The sequence below is a fragment of the Molossus molossus genome, unplaced genomic scaffold (assembly GCF_014108415.1).
Source record: "Molossus molossus isolate mMolMol1 unplaced genomic scaffold, mMolMol1.p scaffold_m16_p_14, whole genome shotgun sequence".
NCBI classification, from domain to species: domain Eukaryota; kingdom Metazoa; phylum Chordata; class Mammalia; order Chiroptera; family Molossidae; genus Molossus; species Molossus molossus.
The window spans coordinates 51,187,588-51,200,273 of record NW_023425349.1 but is presented as its reverse complement, the minus strand read 5'-3'; the positions used below and the strand labels follow the sequence as shown (position 1 = coordinate 51,200,273).

General features: G+C 36.0%; 1 protein-coding gene across 1 annotated transcript in view; it reads right to left on the bottom strand.

The window, feature by feature from the left end:
- Window positions 1–12,686, bottom strand: part of PTAR1 (protein prenyltransferase alpha subunit repeat containing 1) — a 40,928-nt gene that overhangs the window by 18,781 nt on the left and 9,461 nt on the right. Inside the window, exon 3 of the mRNA XM_036262060.1 lies at window positions 3,623–3,689. Coding sequence (XP_036117953.1) covers window positions 3,623–3,689 — 67 coding nt within the window. The remainder of the gene's footprint in view (window positions 1–3,622; window positions 3,690–12,686) is intronic.

The following is a 12,686-nucleotide window of genomic DNA, read 5'->3' as shown; positions in this document are numbered from 1 at the left end:
TTATACCAGCTTTTAGCAGTTTATAAAATGCAGTCAAAATCACTCAATGCTTGCCAGAGTTACTGCAGAATAAATACACCAACAGTTAAACATAAAATGTTTAGTCTTTGGTTTGAAAAAGACTTTATAGGGTTAGATCAGTTTACTTTCAAAGCTGGTTGTTCTTTTCATCACTATGTGTTCAAGATTGTGTCTTCATATGTCATTAATACAAATTAAAATGTACTAGAGCACATATCCACAACGTTTTTTTAAATGGAAAATTTCCTTTCTACTTATCTATCAAAAAACTTTCCCAATGATCTTACTAGAATAAATTCAAGATGAACTATTAACATCAATGAAATTAGATTTAAAGAACAATTTCCCTTCATAAGACCCAACCACACATAAGTCAGTTTCAAAAGAATCGTAAAAATAATCACCTAATTAAAATCTTTTATTCACAGATATGGTAACTAAATCTCTTAAGAAGGTAACAGTTTTTCCCAAAGTTGTCTGCTAGTTAACTGATGAAACAGGACTAAGATCCATATATTTTAAGACTAGGTTCTTTCTCTTCCACTGAACTGCCCTTTAGAATATACAGTGAAGTGTGTGTGTGTGTGTGTGTGTACACATTATGTTAGTAAGATTTTTTTGTTTAAGGATTTTCCATTCCTCTTTGATGAGGAATATGAGAACATGAATAAAAATGGTACTAGTAAGATTTTTTGTTTAAGGATTTTCCATTCCTCTCTGATGAGGAATATGAGAACAGGAATAAAAATGGTACTAGTAAGATTTTTTGTTTAAGGATTTTCCATTCCTCTCTGATGAGGAATATGAGAACAGGAATAAAAATGGTACTCCCACTTCTCCAGTACCCTCATTGCTTTTTCATTGCATTTAATTATTTTCAGTGCCCTGACTATAAACTGAGTATCTATTTTGTGCTAGGCACCAGAGTGTTAGATGCTAGGGAAATAAAGGAAAAGAAAAAAAAAGACAAGAGATGGTCCCTACCCTCAGGAAAGCTCTCAGTTGTAAGTTTATAGTACCTTCCTAAAAGTCTCCTTTGCTGACTCTTCCTCATCTTGCAAACTCCAGAACAGCAGTGTCCAATAGAAATATAATGTGAGTCACAAACGTGAGCTATATATATACATAATATAAAATTTTCTAACAGCTACAGTAAAAAGTATAAATTAATATATTTTATTTAACTAAATACATGTAAAATATTATGATTTTAACATGTAATCAATATAAAATAAGATATTTTACTTTTGGGGGCACCAAGTCTTCAGAATCTGCTGTAGTTTATACGTAGAGCACATCTCAACTGAGAACTAGTCACATTTCAAGGACTCAAGAGCCACATGTGGCTAGTGGCTCCTATATTGGACTTGTAAGTCTAGAAAACAGTAGTGTCCCAGCTCTCAGTCTTCTTTATCTACACCCACTTCTTTGGGTATCTCAAACAATCTCATGACTTTAAATACAGTACCATCTATTTTCTAGTGATTCCCAAGTTTACATCTGGCCTAGGACTCTCACCTGAAATTTAGATTCATACTCAACTAACCAGACACAAACCTAATGTCCCAAAATGAACCCCTGACTTCTAACCAGCAACCCCTACCTAAGTCTCCTCCTCTTCCTTTCAGTAAATGGCAACTCCATCCTTTCAGTTGCTCAGGCCAAAAACCAGTCAAGCTTCACCTTCTTAGTTCTCTCACATCCAAGTTATCATGTGTGTCTTTAAAACCAGATTATTAAATTCAGTCAAAGCTTATACAGTTAATAAAATACAGTGAGAAACTTACTTCTCAACACTTTTACTGCCAAGCCCTTCTTCATGTCACCAGTATCTCTCACCTAAATTACAGCAACCACTTAACTTCATCACTCCTTGCACCTCAACAGTCTACTTTCCACACAGAAGCCAGAGTTTTAGAACCTACATAACATATTGCCCCCTTCAATGAATTTGTCTCATAGCAGAGTAAAAGTCAAAGTTCCTACAGTAGATTATGAAGATCTACAGAACTCTATGAAATCTGGCCCATTACCCTATGGCCTCAATTCTTATTATTCTCTCCCTCATTCATACAACTCCAGCCACACTGGCCTCCTGCTGTCCTAGGACACCTGGGGACACTGTAGGCATGACCGGGGGCTTTTTTACTTGCTGTTCACCCACCAGAAACACTCCTACCCTAGAATCCATAAATCCTGCTCCTGATTTCTTGCCATTCGTCGCTCGAATGTCCCTATTTACACCTGCAAGAGCACTCTTTCCATCCTCCTCAAGGCCTTCCCTACCCTCCTTCCCACCTTCTCCCATCGGGTTTGCCAACCCGTGGTCTGTGCTGTGAATGTCCTTATCGCTTTTCTTCCTCTACTGGAATAATAATTCCACAAGAACAGGGAGTTTTGTTTGTTTTAGTCTTGGCTTTATTCCCAGTGCTAGAACCTAGCACACAGTAGTTAATAAATAAATATATGATTGAATTTTAAAAAGTCAAGAATCGTGTGGATTAAATAAGATAATGTATAAAGTTGTAGTACGGTCCTTGGAATATAGTAGCCACTCATAAATATTAATCTATTCCCTACCACTGTGGTGCTTTCCATAAAAGAAAATAAGAATCTTAAAATTACATAAATTTTTAAAGCCATGGAACACACTCTTTATATCTCTGATCACTAATTATTCAAAAGACAATTTAAAAGACATATTGTAGAAGTTACCTAATTTTAAAAAATCCCTTAAATACAAAATTCAGTAGGTATTAAAAAATACTAACTCAGAATGTAACATTGCTTAAAATTCACAAAAAAATTAAATGAAGTATTATTTAAGTCACCTTTACACAGAGTTATAATCCATGGCTTTTCTCAATAGAAAAATTAAAATGTATTCACAATGTTCAACGAGACTTCACTTTTACTAATCTATAATTTGTATCCTGCCTTCCTCTAAGAGTATTTGTGTTAGTCTAAGGAACTATCAGTTTTTAAAAATCATACATTTTGTTTAACTGAAAAAACTTCAATGAAAAAAATGAACCTGGTCTGACTTTTAACAGTTCTATAAAGTATTTTGTGTTTAAAGCTAGAATAATCAGAATCGAAAACATCAATAAAATGTGATCTCTCTCCAAAATACTGAGTGCCAGAGTCTTCAAGTGATTTGCCCACAGAGGACACAATGTTACTCACTAAACTGAGATTAAAAGTTCGTGGCCTTAAATACATGGCCTACACACTGTAGTGCTTCTCAAATATACTAACTAGGGTCTTATTAGCCAACCAACTATGCTGATTGCCCCTACCCCTCTTAAAAAATAAAATAAAATAAAATAAAAGCATGCATCAAATGGTACACTGTAATTCAGCACGACAAGTTATATTTCAGGAAAGAAGTTTATAAAGAACAGACACAAACATGAGAAAAGAGGTAAAGTATATGTTAGAACTGTCATGGGGCTATTACAAAGAATGAGTAGAAGAAATAAGTGTAAAATGCCATGGACATATGGTTTATTATTTTTTTTCAAAAAGCTAACAACTCATGGTGTTTGTATGTCTTCAGAAATTTGGACAATTGTATTTTATCTCAATGATAATGACGTACCTCACGTTCCATGCAGTGGTAAAGTCTGGGTTTAGAAGCAGCAGGGTGCGTGTGACATCTATCAATTCTAAAATAAAGAGAAGTCATATTAAAAAAACAGTCCTACCCCTTAAAGCCTGGCTTCTCTTTAAGCTCTTTATTTTATTTTATATAGATATATAGCTCACATTATACTAACATGTATATCTCATGTCACAGTAATTTTCATGACAAATATACTTTGCTCTAAGTTGTCTTGGATAAGGAGATTGTCCTCAAGATTTTCTTCTACTTATAAGCATAACTCTTCCATAAAAGTTGACAGTGAAATAATTTATAATACAATATGCCTATAATGAATAATCAAATCAACCTCTTCATTGTTTTAGTAGTTTTGGGCACTAATTTAATATTTACTAAGGAAAAGAAACACAATTTCTATACTATTGTTCATTTAATTCCATAAATATTTCAAGAACTGACTGTACAAATTTTCAGAAGGAAAAATAGAATCCCTCATAATCCAACTTATTTAACACAATTCATTTCCAGTCCCCTGAAAGGCTATCCTTTCTTACATACACTATTACATAGCTATAGCAATGATGAATATATAATTTTGTTATATATTTTTCATTTCACATTATTACACAGGCATTTTCCTATAATGCTACAGTATGCATTTTTAACAGCCGTGAAACAATCCCATAGTTTAATATACTATTATTTACCTTATTCTTTATAGAGTGTTTCCTGTTTGTTTTTCCTGTTATATATAATATTGCTAAAACATTTTAAAACACACTTTTTATTTGATTATTTCCTGTGGATATACTTCTAGGAGTAGAACTACTATGTCAAACAACATAAAACCAGTAAGGCTCCTACTAGGCATGTACTGTATCTATTTATATAACATTAGTGTACTTAAGTCCCTATAACTACAATCTATATAAATATACTTAAAAAATAAATGTGGCAAATAAATTATACATTGATTCTGTTTTAATTTACATCTCTAATTTATAATCACTAATATGAACATTTTTTGTTTACTATTTTCTTTTATTTTCATCTTATGAACAGCTTATTCATATTCACTAGATTTTTCTCTACCATTGTTTTGACATAATTCCTATATATTCAAATAAGTTCCATAAGCCTACATTTAATAGAACAAAGTTAGCAATATTTAGATATATTGTCTTTATTTTACTAAAACTGAAAAGAGAATTTTAAGATTAAGATTATCAAGCTAGGGCATACTACTAAATTAATGAAATGCATACCACAGTTCACATTAAATGCTAGGTAAATAAAATAATAAAATTGTTATAATTATTTAGCCTCATTGTATACCAGACATAAGTACTTTATTTATATTATTTCACTGAATTCTCAGAATCATTGTCCAAGTTATTCTTGTTTCACTTTACAGATAGGAAAAGTAACATTTAGATAGTTTAAACGGTTTGCCTATAGTCACTTAATGTGCTGCAAGGTCAGCATCTGACTGCTTTTAATAACTCAATTATACTGCAATTGAATTGTCTGCCTATAATAATTGGAACAGTCTCAGTGTTTAAGTAAAAGATAAACATTTTAAAATCTAAAAACACACATAAATGCATCCCTATAACCATTTAAAAATATTCTGGCAAAAAACAATTATTCTATTCTAAACCACATTAATCAAGAGATTAACATTTATTGTGAGCCTATGGCTTCATTACTAATGAGTATATTATAACATTTGATAAATGAACAACAAAAAGTAGGGTGGACACACATTTATTTCCTACCATTTTCTTCATTATAAGCATTACATGCATAAACACAACATATCTATAAAGAATAATTCAATTAATCTCTTCCTTCTTTTACTTTCAATAGTTTTTGGCACTAATTTAATATTTACCAGGAAAAAATAAATACAAATTTCTATACCGTTATTCACTTAAATCCACAAATATTCTAAATATTGACTATGTACAAAGATTAAAGGGGGCCCTTAGGACTGAGAGAATGGCTTTAATGATAAATAAGACCTGATCTTGCCCTCTAGAAGATTACCCTTTGGTTGGAGAGGACATGTAAACAATTATGTTAGGCAAAATGAAATATCTGTAAAGTAGAAATATATGGTACATTTGGGGACCACCAAAGCAGCTGCAATCAGTTCTTACTGGAGTCCCCAGGGAAGGCTATAAAAAAAAGGTAGTAAATGGCATTGCAGACCATGGAGAAAAGTTTGAGCCAAGCCTGTTAAGAGGCATGGAACTTCACACACAGTGTACTCTCAAAAGATTATGGGTATCAGAGCATGACCAGAGCAGAGGGTGCTGGAGAAATGTGCCAGGAAACTAGAATCCAGTCCCAATCTCCTTGTTACTCGGGTCTTCAACTCCTTGCTCCTCAAGTGATACTCTCCACTGGACCAAACCCCACCATTCACTAATCACCTCCTATCTGCCTACCTTCTCTTCTCTGGGTATAACTCAGATTTTCCTGCTTGCCATTCTCTCTGCCAGAAATGTCTTCCTATCCCTGAAAAATTATTTTTAAAAGCATCTTTCTTCCTAAAGACTTTCCTGACCTACCTAGTTGGAAGCAATCTTTCATCTCTATGTTCTGTGTGTATCTTATTTTGTAACTGATCTTGATAAACAATATCCTCTTCATGAGGCTAAATTTTTTGGAGGCAGGTCCCATTTAATACAGCTACAAATTACTCCTTCACTCAAGATAGATGAGAAAAATATGGCCTCTGCCTGGGTTCAAATCCCAGTTTCTACACTTACTGTCTACATAACATTCTTGAAGTTTAGTTTCCTTATCTGTGACATGGTGACAATGAGATTCAATCTATATGTTGTGAGCAATGAGATTCATTCCATATTGCCATAGCTGCTTGACAGTGACTATTCAGTAAATGTTTGTTCAACTAAACACCATTGCTCCTCATCAAAAAATGAAAATTTTCGACATTAATTTATCAAAGAATAATGAGGCCATTGTTCCTATAATGAAGCTGTCTAAATTTCTAAACTTGTAAAATAAATAACGTAATAAAAAGTAAAAAACAAATCTCAGTTGTTAAGAAGCTATATAAAAATGTTTGTGCATGATGGGAAGGCCTCTAGTATTTTTTTTGGAGTCCATCATTTTTCAATCCATTATACTACCTAGATAAATTGGTATTTTGTTTCTTGAACTCTCCCTTTCTGTATTTTTTTTTTTTTAATGTGTGTGTGACCAGTGGTTGTTGCTATTTGGTTGTACTTCTAATGCAACTTACCTACACCGCCCATAAATGAAGACAAGTTCATCCTCCATGAGAGAGATACTTCTGTACAGCAGCACAAGGCAAAAACACAGAAAATACCTATGGCCCCACTTTTGATTTTGTGGTTGTGTGAAGAGAGCAGAAGGCTAATCAAAGTAACACCTCCTTTACTACAGGGTCTCCCCCTAGCAGGGCAACAGCAGCTGTTGGGTTCAGAGCCCAGCTCTACTACTTACTGGGAAGCTCCTGGACATATCACTTTACCTTTCTGTGCCTAGTGTCCTCCCCAGATGTAAAAGAGAGCTAATAATAATACTGCCTCGTGGGGATAGTAAATGATTTAAACCCACTAAGTGTTAGGACACTACCTGACAATAAGCACCCAATGATAATTCCTGTTACAAAGCTTGTATTTCCTAGCCCAGTTCCACAAACAATGCTGGGACTGGGTGCCACCAGAGGGAGGAAAAGAATCTCCTGAGCTCTCTGAGAAGTGACTGCTGAGCAGAGGGGATACTTCTCACTTCTAAGAATTTCGGGTTTTAAAACCTATCCACAGCCTCCATCAACCATCAGTGTAACACATTCAGCCACAGCCCTTCTCCTCTTCTCTCTGGCGAATGGCTCACTCTTCCAGATTTAGGAGTCAAGTTCAGGACTTCCTTAAGGAAGCATTCCAGTCTGATCCAAGAGGTGGGAATGAAATGGAATATCAAAAATGGGAAAGGGCCAATGAAGAAAAAGTTAACTAGGTGAGAAATATTGGACATCATTTAAAGACTCATTCCTGAATTACATGTATTTTTTTGCTCTTCTTCCACACTGGCTCAGGCTAAAGGGGAGAAAGGAAACTAGTGTTTCTTGAGCGCCTACCACATGCCAGCACTGTGCTGGGTGCTTTACACACACCACTTTGTGTGATCCTCTAACCAACCCTCTGAGACCTATCAGTGTGAAATAGAAGGAGGTTAAGCAAAGTGATGTTAGTGTACTGATGAACTGAATCTAAATCCAGGTCTGTGCAAAGCAGATGCTATTTCCACCCTAGCATACTGTCTACAATTACTCTGCCCCCTTGGAGTGAGACTTGAACCAAAGGTCTAAAGATAAACATGTTTCTTTGGTTGTGTATAATTATTTCACTTTCTACATTTCATCAACTATATACCATTTTCCTTTGCAGTTCTAACCAGAAGATGTGAGCTACTGAAATCCCTGTCATCTCTTGATATTAAATAAATCTCTCTCCAAACAACAGAACATATACCAGCAAATAACTGTTTCTTTGTTACACACACTCCAACATACAACTAACTCGTCATCCCATCACAAGAAGAAAATGAATTAGGGTATATTATACACAGGAAAGTAGCTAAATCCAGCTGTAGCAAGGAGGAGATACAAGGATGCTGCAGAAAGGTCAGAAAAATCAATGTGCTTTCTTTGCTGCACTGAACTCTGGAAATAGCCCAAGGCCAGTAGTTATGTGACAGTGGTCACTGGGTTTGACAACTGTCTTTGACAGAGATATGCTTTCATGCATTTAGAAAAAAATCCAAGGTCAACTCTGATTGGTTAATCTCTTTCTCCAAAATACTTTTAGGTTACAATGAGAGGCTTGAGGTAAAGCTATATGGTAAACACCAAAAGGTCATTTATCACAAAACAGTCACTGAATAGATAGTCAAACTAAGCTAAAGGCTTTTGCTGACCAAACTTATTACTTTTTTTTTTTGTGGTATGTGACCCTAGCGGGAACTGAACCTGGGACTCTCTGGTCCACAGGCTGACGCTCAACCGCTGAGCCAAACTGGCCAGGGCATTGTTACTTTTTCAAATAAATGTCTGTTGAACACATAAAATGCTGAGTGAAGAAAGACAAACCATAACCGCCTTTTCTAACGAACTCACAATCAAGCTGTGGAAAATGTTATTTAAATAATCAACTACAATAAAGTGTGGTAAGTGTTACTATGCAAGCGGTCTGAATAAAGGACTCCCACAGGCGTGCAGAGAAGTAACTGCTGTTTCCTGGAGCAGTCTAAGAGGCTTTATGGGGATGTGGGTGTGGGTATGTTTGTGCTGGCAACCCCAACAATAGTGACAACTGAAGACAAGAACCTGGCCACAGCAAAGGCACGGAAGTAAGGCAGCAGTACACAGCAAAGTCCAAGAATGGAACAGTATATGTTGTGGCTGAAATGTATATCACATGGTTGCAAAACTTAAATGCTTTCAGGGTTCAAATAAATGTCAAAACATATCAAAGCAAACCTGGTAAGTATCAACTGATACTCTGACCCCATGTCTAAAGGAGGCTGTAGTAAACTGGAACAAGTTTGCCTAGTCAAGAAAAGCAGAGGCTATGAGCCTCAGCCAGTTGGTGCTGTGGAGAAATTTATGCACCCAAGGCTTCTGATTTTTCAAGTAAAGACAGAAATCCAGATTTTCATGCTAATTTTAAAAGGTCGTCCTGATTTTAAATGTTTATCCAACTAATTAAAAACAATTTAAAAAGCATTATACAAGCCAAAACAAAATGTATCTGTGGGCTGGCTTTAGTCCCAGGGCTTAGACTCTAAAACCTTTGATGCTGAATTTGAAGTAGAAAAGGTTGTTAATGTAGGCTGAAGACAGACTGTGGAAGCCCTTGAATATCCACCAACTCTACTGAGAGTGGAGGCATTATGAAATAAGATGAGTGTTGTTTGAGATGACTGGCCAGTGGCATGATGAACATAGATTACCTAAGAGAGATTGAAAATTGGGTAGAGCAGCTATGAGATAATGACATTTGTCCAGATGAGAAATAAGAATGCAGAGCTGAAGATGGTTTTTAAAGAAATAGCACAAATATGGAACAGAGACTGAGAGAGAGGGAGGAGCAAAAGATGATAATGGAATGGCACACCTGGAGATGGTCAAAGTGTGGGGCAGGCTCTGCTCAGCTAGGACTCCAGTGCTGTGGACTTTTCTCTTGCTTTTTCTTTTTATCATGGATTCCTCAAAAATCAGAAATACAGTATCTCCCAAACCAAGTATGGCTATTACTGCATGAGGCTTTTTAAAAAATATCAATCTTGCCTGGTTGGTGTGGCTCAGTGGTTGAGTGTTGATCCATACACCAAGACATCACCAGTTCGATTCCTGGTCAGGGCACATGCCCAGGTTGTGGGCCAAATCCCGTGTGGGGCAGGCAGGAGGCAGCCAATCAATGTTCTCTCTCATCAACGTTTCTATCTCTCTCTCCCTCTCCCTTCTTCTCCCTCTAAAATCAATAAAGGGAAAAAAAAAAATCAGTCTCTAAGCAATTAAACAGAGATGCTGTGATGGTTAATTTTCGTTAAATCATGGTTAAACTTGACTGCCTACATGTACCCAGATTAAATTTTATTAAATGTTATTTCTGCGTGTGTCTGTGATGGTGTTTCCAGATGAGATTAGTATTGGTAGACTCAATAGAATGGCCTCCACAATTTGGTTAAGCATCATCCAATCTGTCCAAGGCCTAAATAAGACATGAGAAGGAAGGAGAAATTCACCCCTTTTTTTTGCTTCCTGTCTGTCTGCTTGAGTTGAGACACTTCATCTTCCCTGGCCTCTGGACTGGGACGGAAACCAATGGCTCTCTGGTTCACAGGCCTTCAGTCTCAAACTAAGTTATATCACTGACTTCTCTGGTCCCTCACCTTGCAGAAGGTAGACTGTGGGATTTCATCGCTTCCATAATCATGCAAGTCAATTCGTCATTACACATATATAATTTTCTGCTGGTTGTTTCTCTGGAGAACCCTAATACAGATAGATGCTTTCCAAACATCTAAGGAATTCAGCACATTAATGAGAGTATGAATTCAGTTTGATTAAAAAGAAAAAAATCTATCCCAAGAATAAAGGTCACCTTCAGCTACAGAATGCATTCTCAGGAGATGCCTACCTAGGGTTTTGGCATGATCAATCACACAGACGTTGACATTTCTGAAATTGTCAGGTTTCTTCACTTAGCTCTTCTTATTTATATATTTTCTACAAAACCAGTTTTAAAGATACAGCATTTTCATAAATAACTGCTTTTTCCAAACTTTTTTTCTTAACAAGATACTTCAATGTTCTAATAGCTTCATTCAGAAGTTTGGCAGAATACTTGTATAAAGTTAGTCGGGATTTTCAAGTATCTTTTTCTGTCAAATCAGAAATTCACTTCCGTATTTTTCCTGATAATACAATATATAACCTGAGCTATATGTACCACGAAACTAGACTATGCTGTGCCCACACACCAAAACTGTGAGACGGAAAACTGCCTCCCTGAGGATGTGGGCTGGGCTGAAATCGAGGTGCTTCTGTACTCAAGCGCAGCTGCATCAGAATTGGGAGTTAGATGCCAGCTATTCCTGTGAGCGCTTTTAAGCAGGTCCCCTTTGGCCCGGGTCCTCCTGCGCCTATCAAGACTAAAACTACCTGATGAGGAGATTTAGCAAAGCCGACTATGCAGTATCCATAACTATAAGAAAATATAAGAAGCAGGGAAATGGAGAGGACTTGGAAGGCTACAAGAGTTGGGCTAGTACACATGAATAGGCAAAAAACAATAATCTGAAACAAAAATAGCCTTTGACATTTAAAAATTTACAGTTTCTTTTCTATAAGAACATCATTCTGTCACCATCCCCCCACCCCAAGTTAGTTATATATTGACTCAATTATACATTTCTGTGTGCCAGAATGCACATACAGCTCTGTTTGGCAATAATAATAATAATAATAATAATAATAACTTAATGGATTCACAGGGTATTACTTTGTACCTTAATGTTACTGAAACCTTCTACATATAGTGTGATGGAATGGAGAAGGAAAGAGGGTCTAACCATAGACAAATATCCTTACCTTTAAATTTATGCCTAAATCTATATCTTTAAGTTGATGCCACAAACGTAAGCTATGCCATAAACTTAGGCATAGCCTTTTAATTAAGATTCTATATATATATCTCAGAGGACTAAATGAGTGAGTCATACAAAAAAAAAACTATTTGATACATTAAATCTTCAAATCAGACTCCTTTTCACTGGTCTAAACAGGGACAAGTGCTATTTATCTACTATGACAGTATGTTAAAGACAATGCTGAAACAAATATAAGGAATTGCTATGTCATACCTTTGGTAACACTCCACAAAGAGACTGTTTTTCATTCACAGTAAGTTTCTTGAGTAAAGAGAACATGTATTATTCATCTTTATATCCCCAACAGTATTTAGAACAGCTTCTGCTATGAGTATAGGCCTTTGGTAATGGCTACCAAACTGATAATTAAAATTCTCTAGGAAACAAAGTTCTTATTCAAAATTAGCCACCAAGCATATTGAGCACTTTTTAAGGTACTGCTATATGTGGGAAGGGGCAGGAGTTTTACAAAAGTAGTCGAGAACATGGACTTGGATGAGTACTGTCCAAAAAAGAGAGAACTCGGGTCTTTCTTTTACTGAAAAGTAAATAGAATTTGTGTACAGAGAGGCTTAATATCACCTCTAGTGGGGAGACCAAGAAAAGAGCAGGTGGAATAAATAGGGATTGTCTGATGCAGCAATGAGGAGCGGAAGAAGTGAATGCTGGGATGTTTTCTTCTGCTCATATCTGCATAAGAACAGAACACAGAGGGCTTGAGCTCAACTGGGTTTCACAGTGTGAGAGCACCTTCATAAATCACTGAGCTGGTTCAAAGTACAACTACCACCATCTTGCCTCCATTATCTCATTTGGATTGCTACTAAAATGAGTTCTATTGTTTATATAG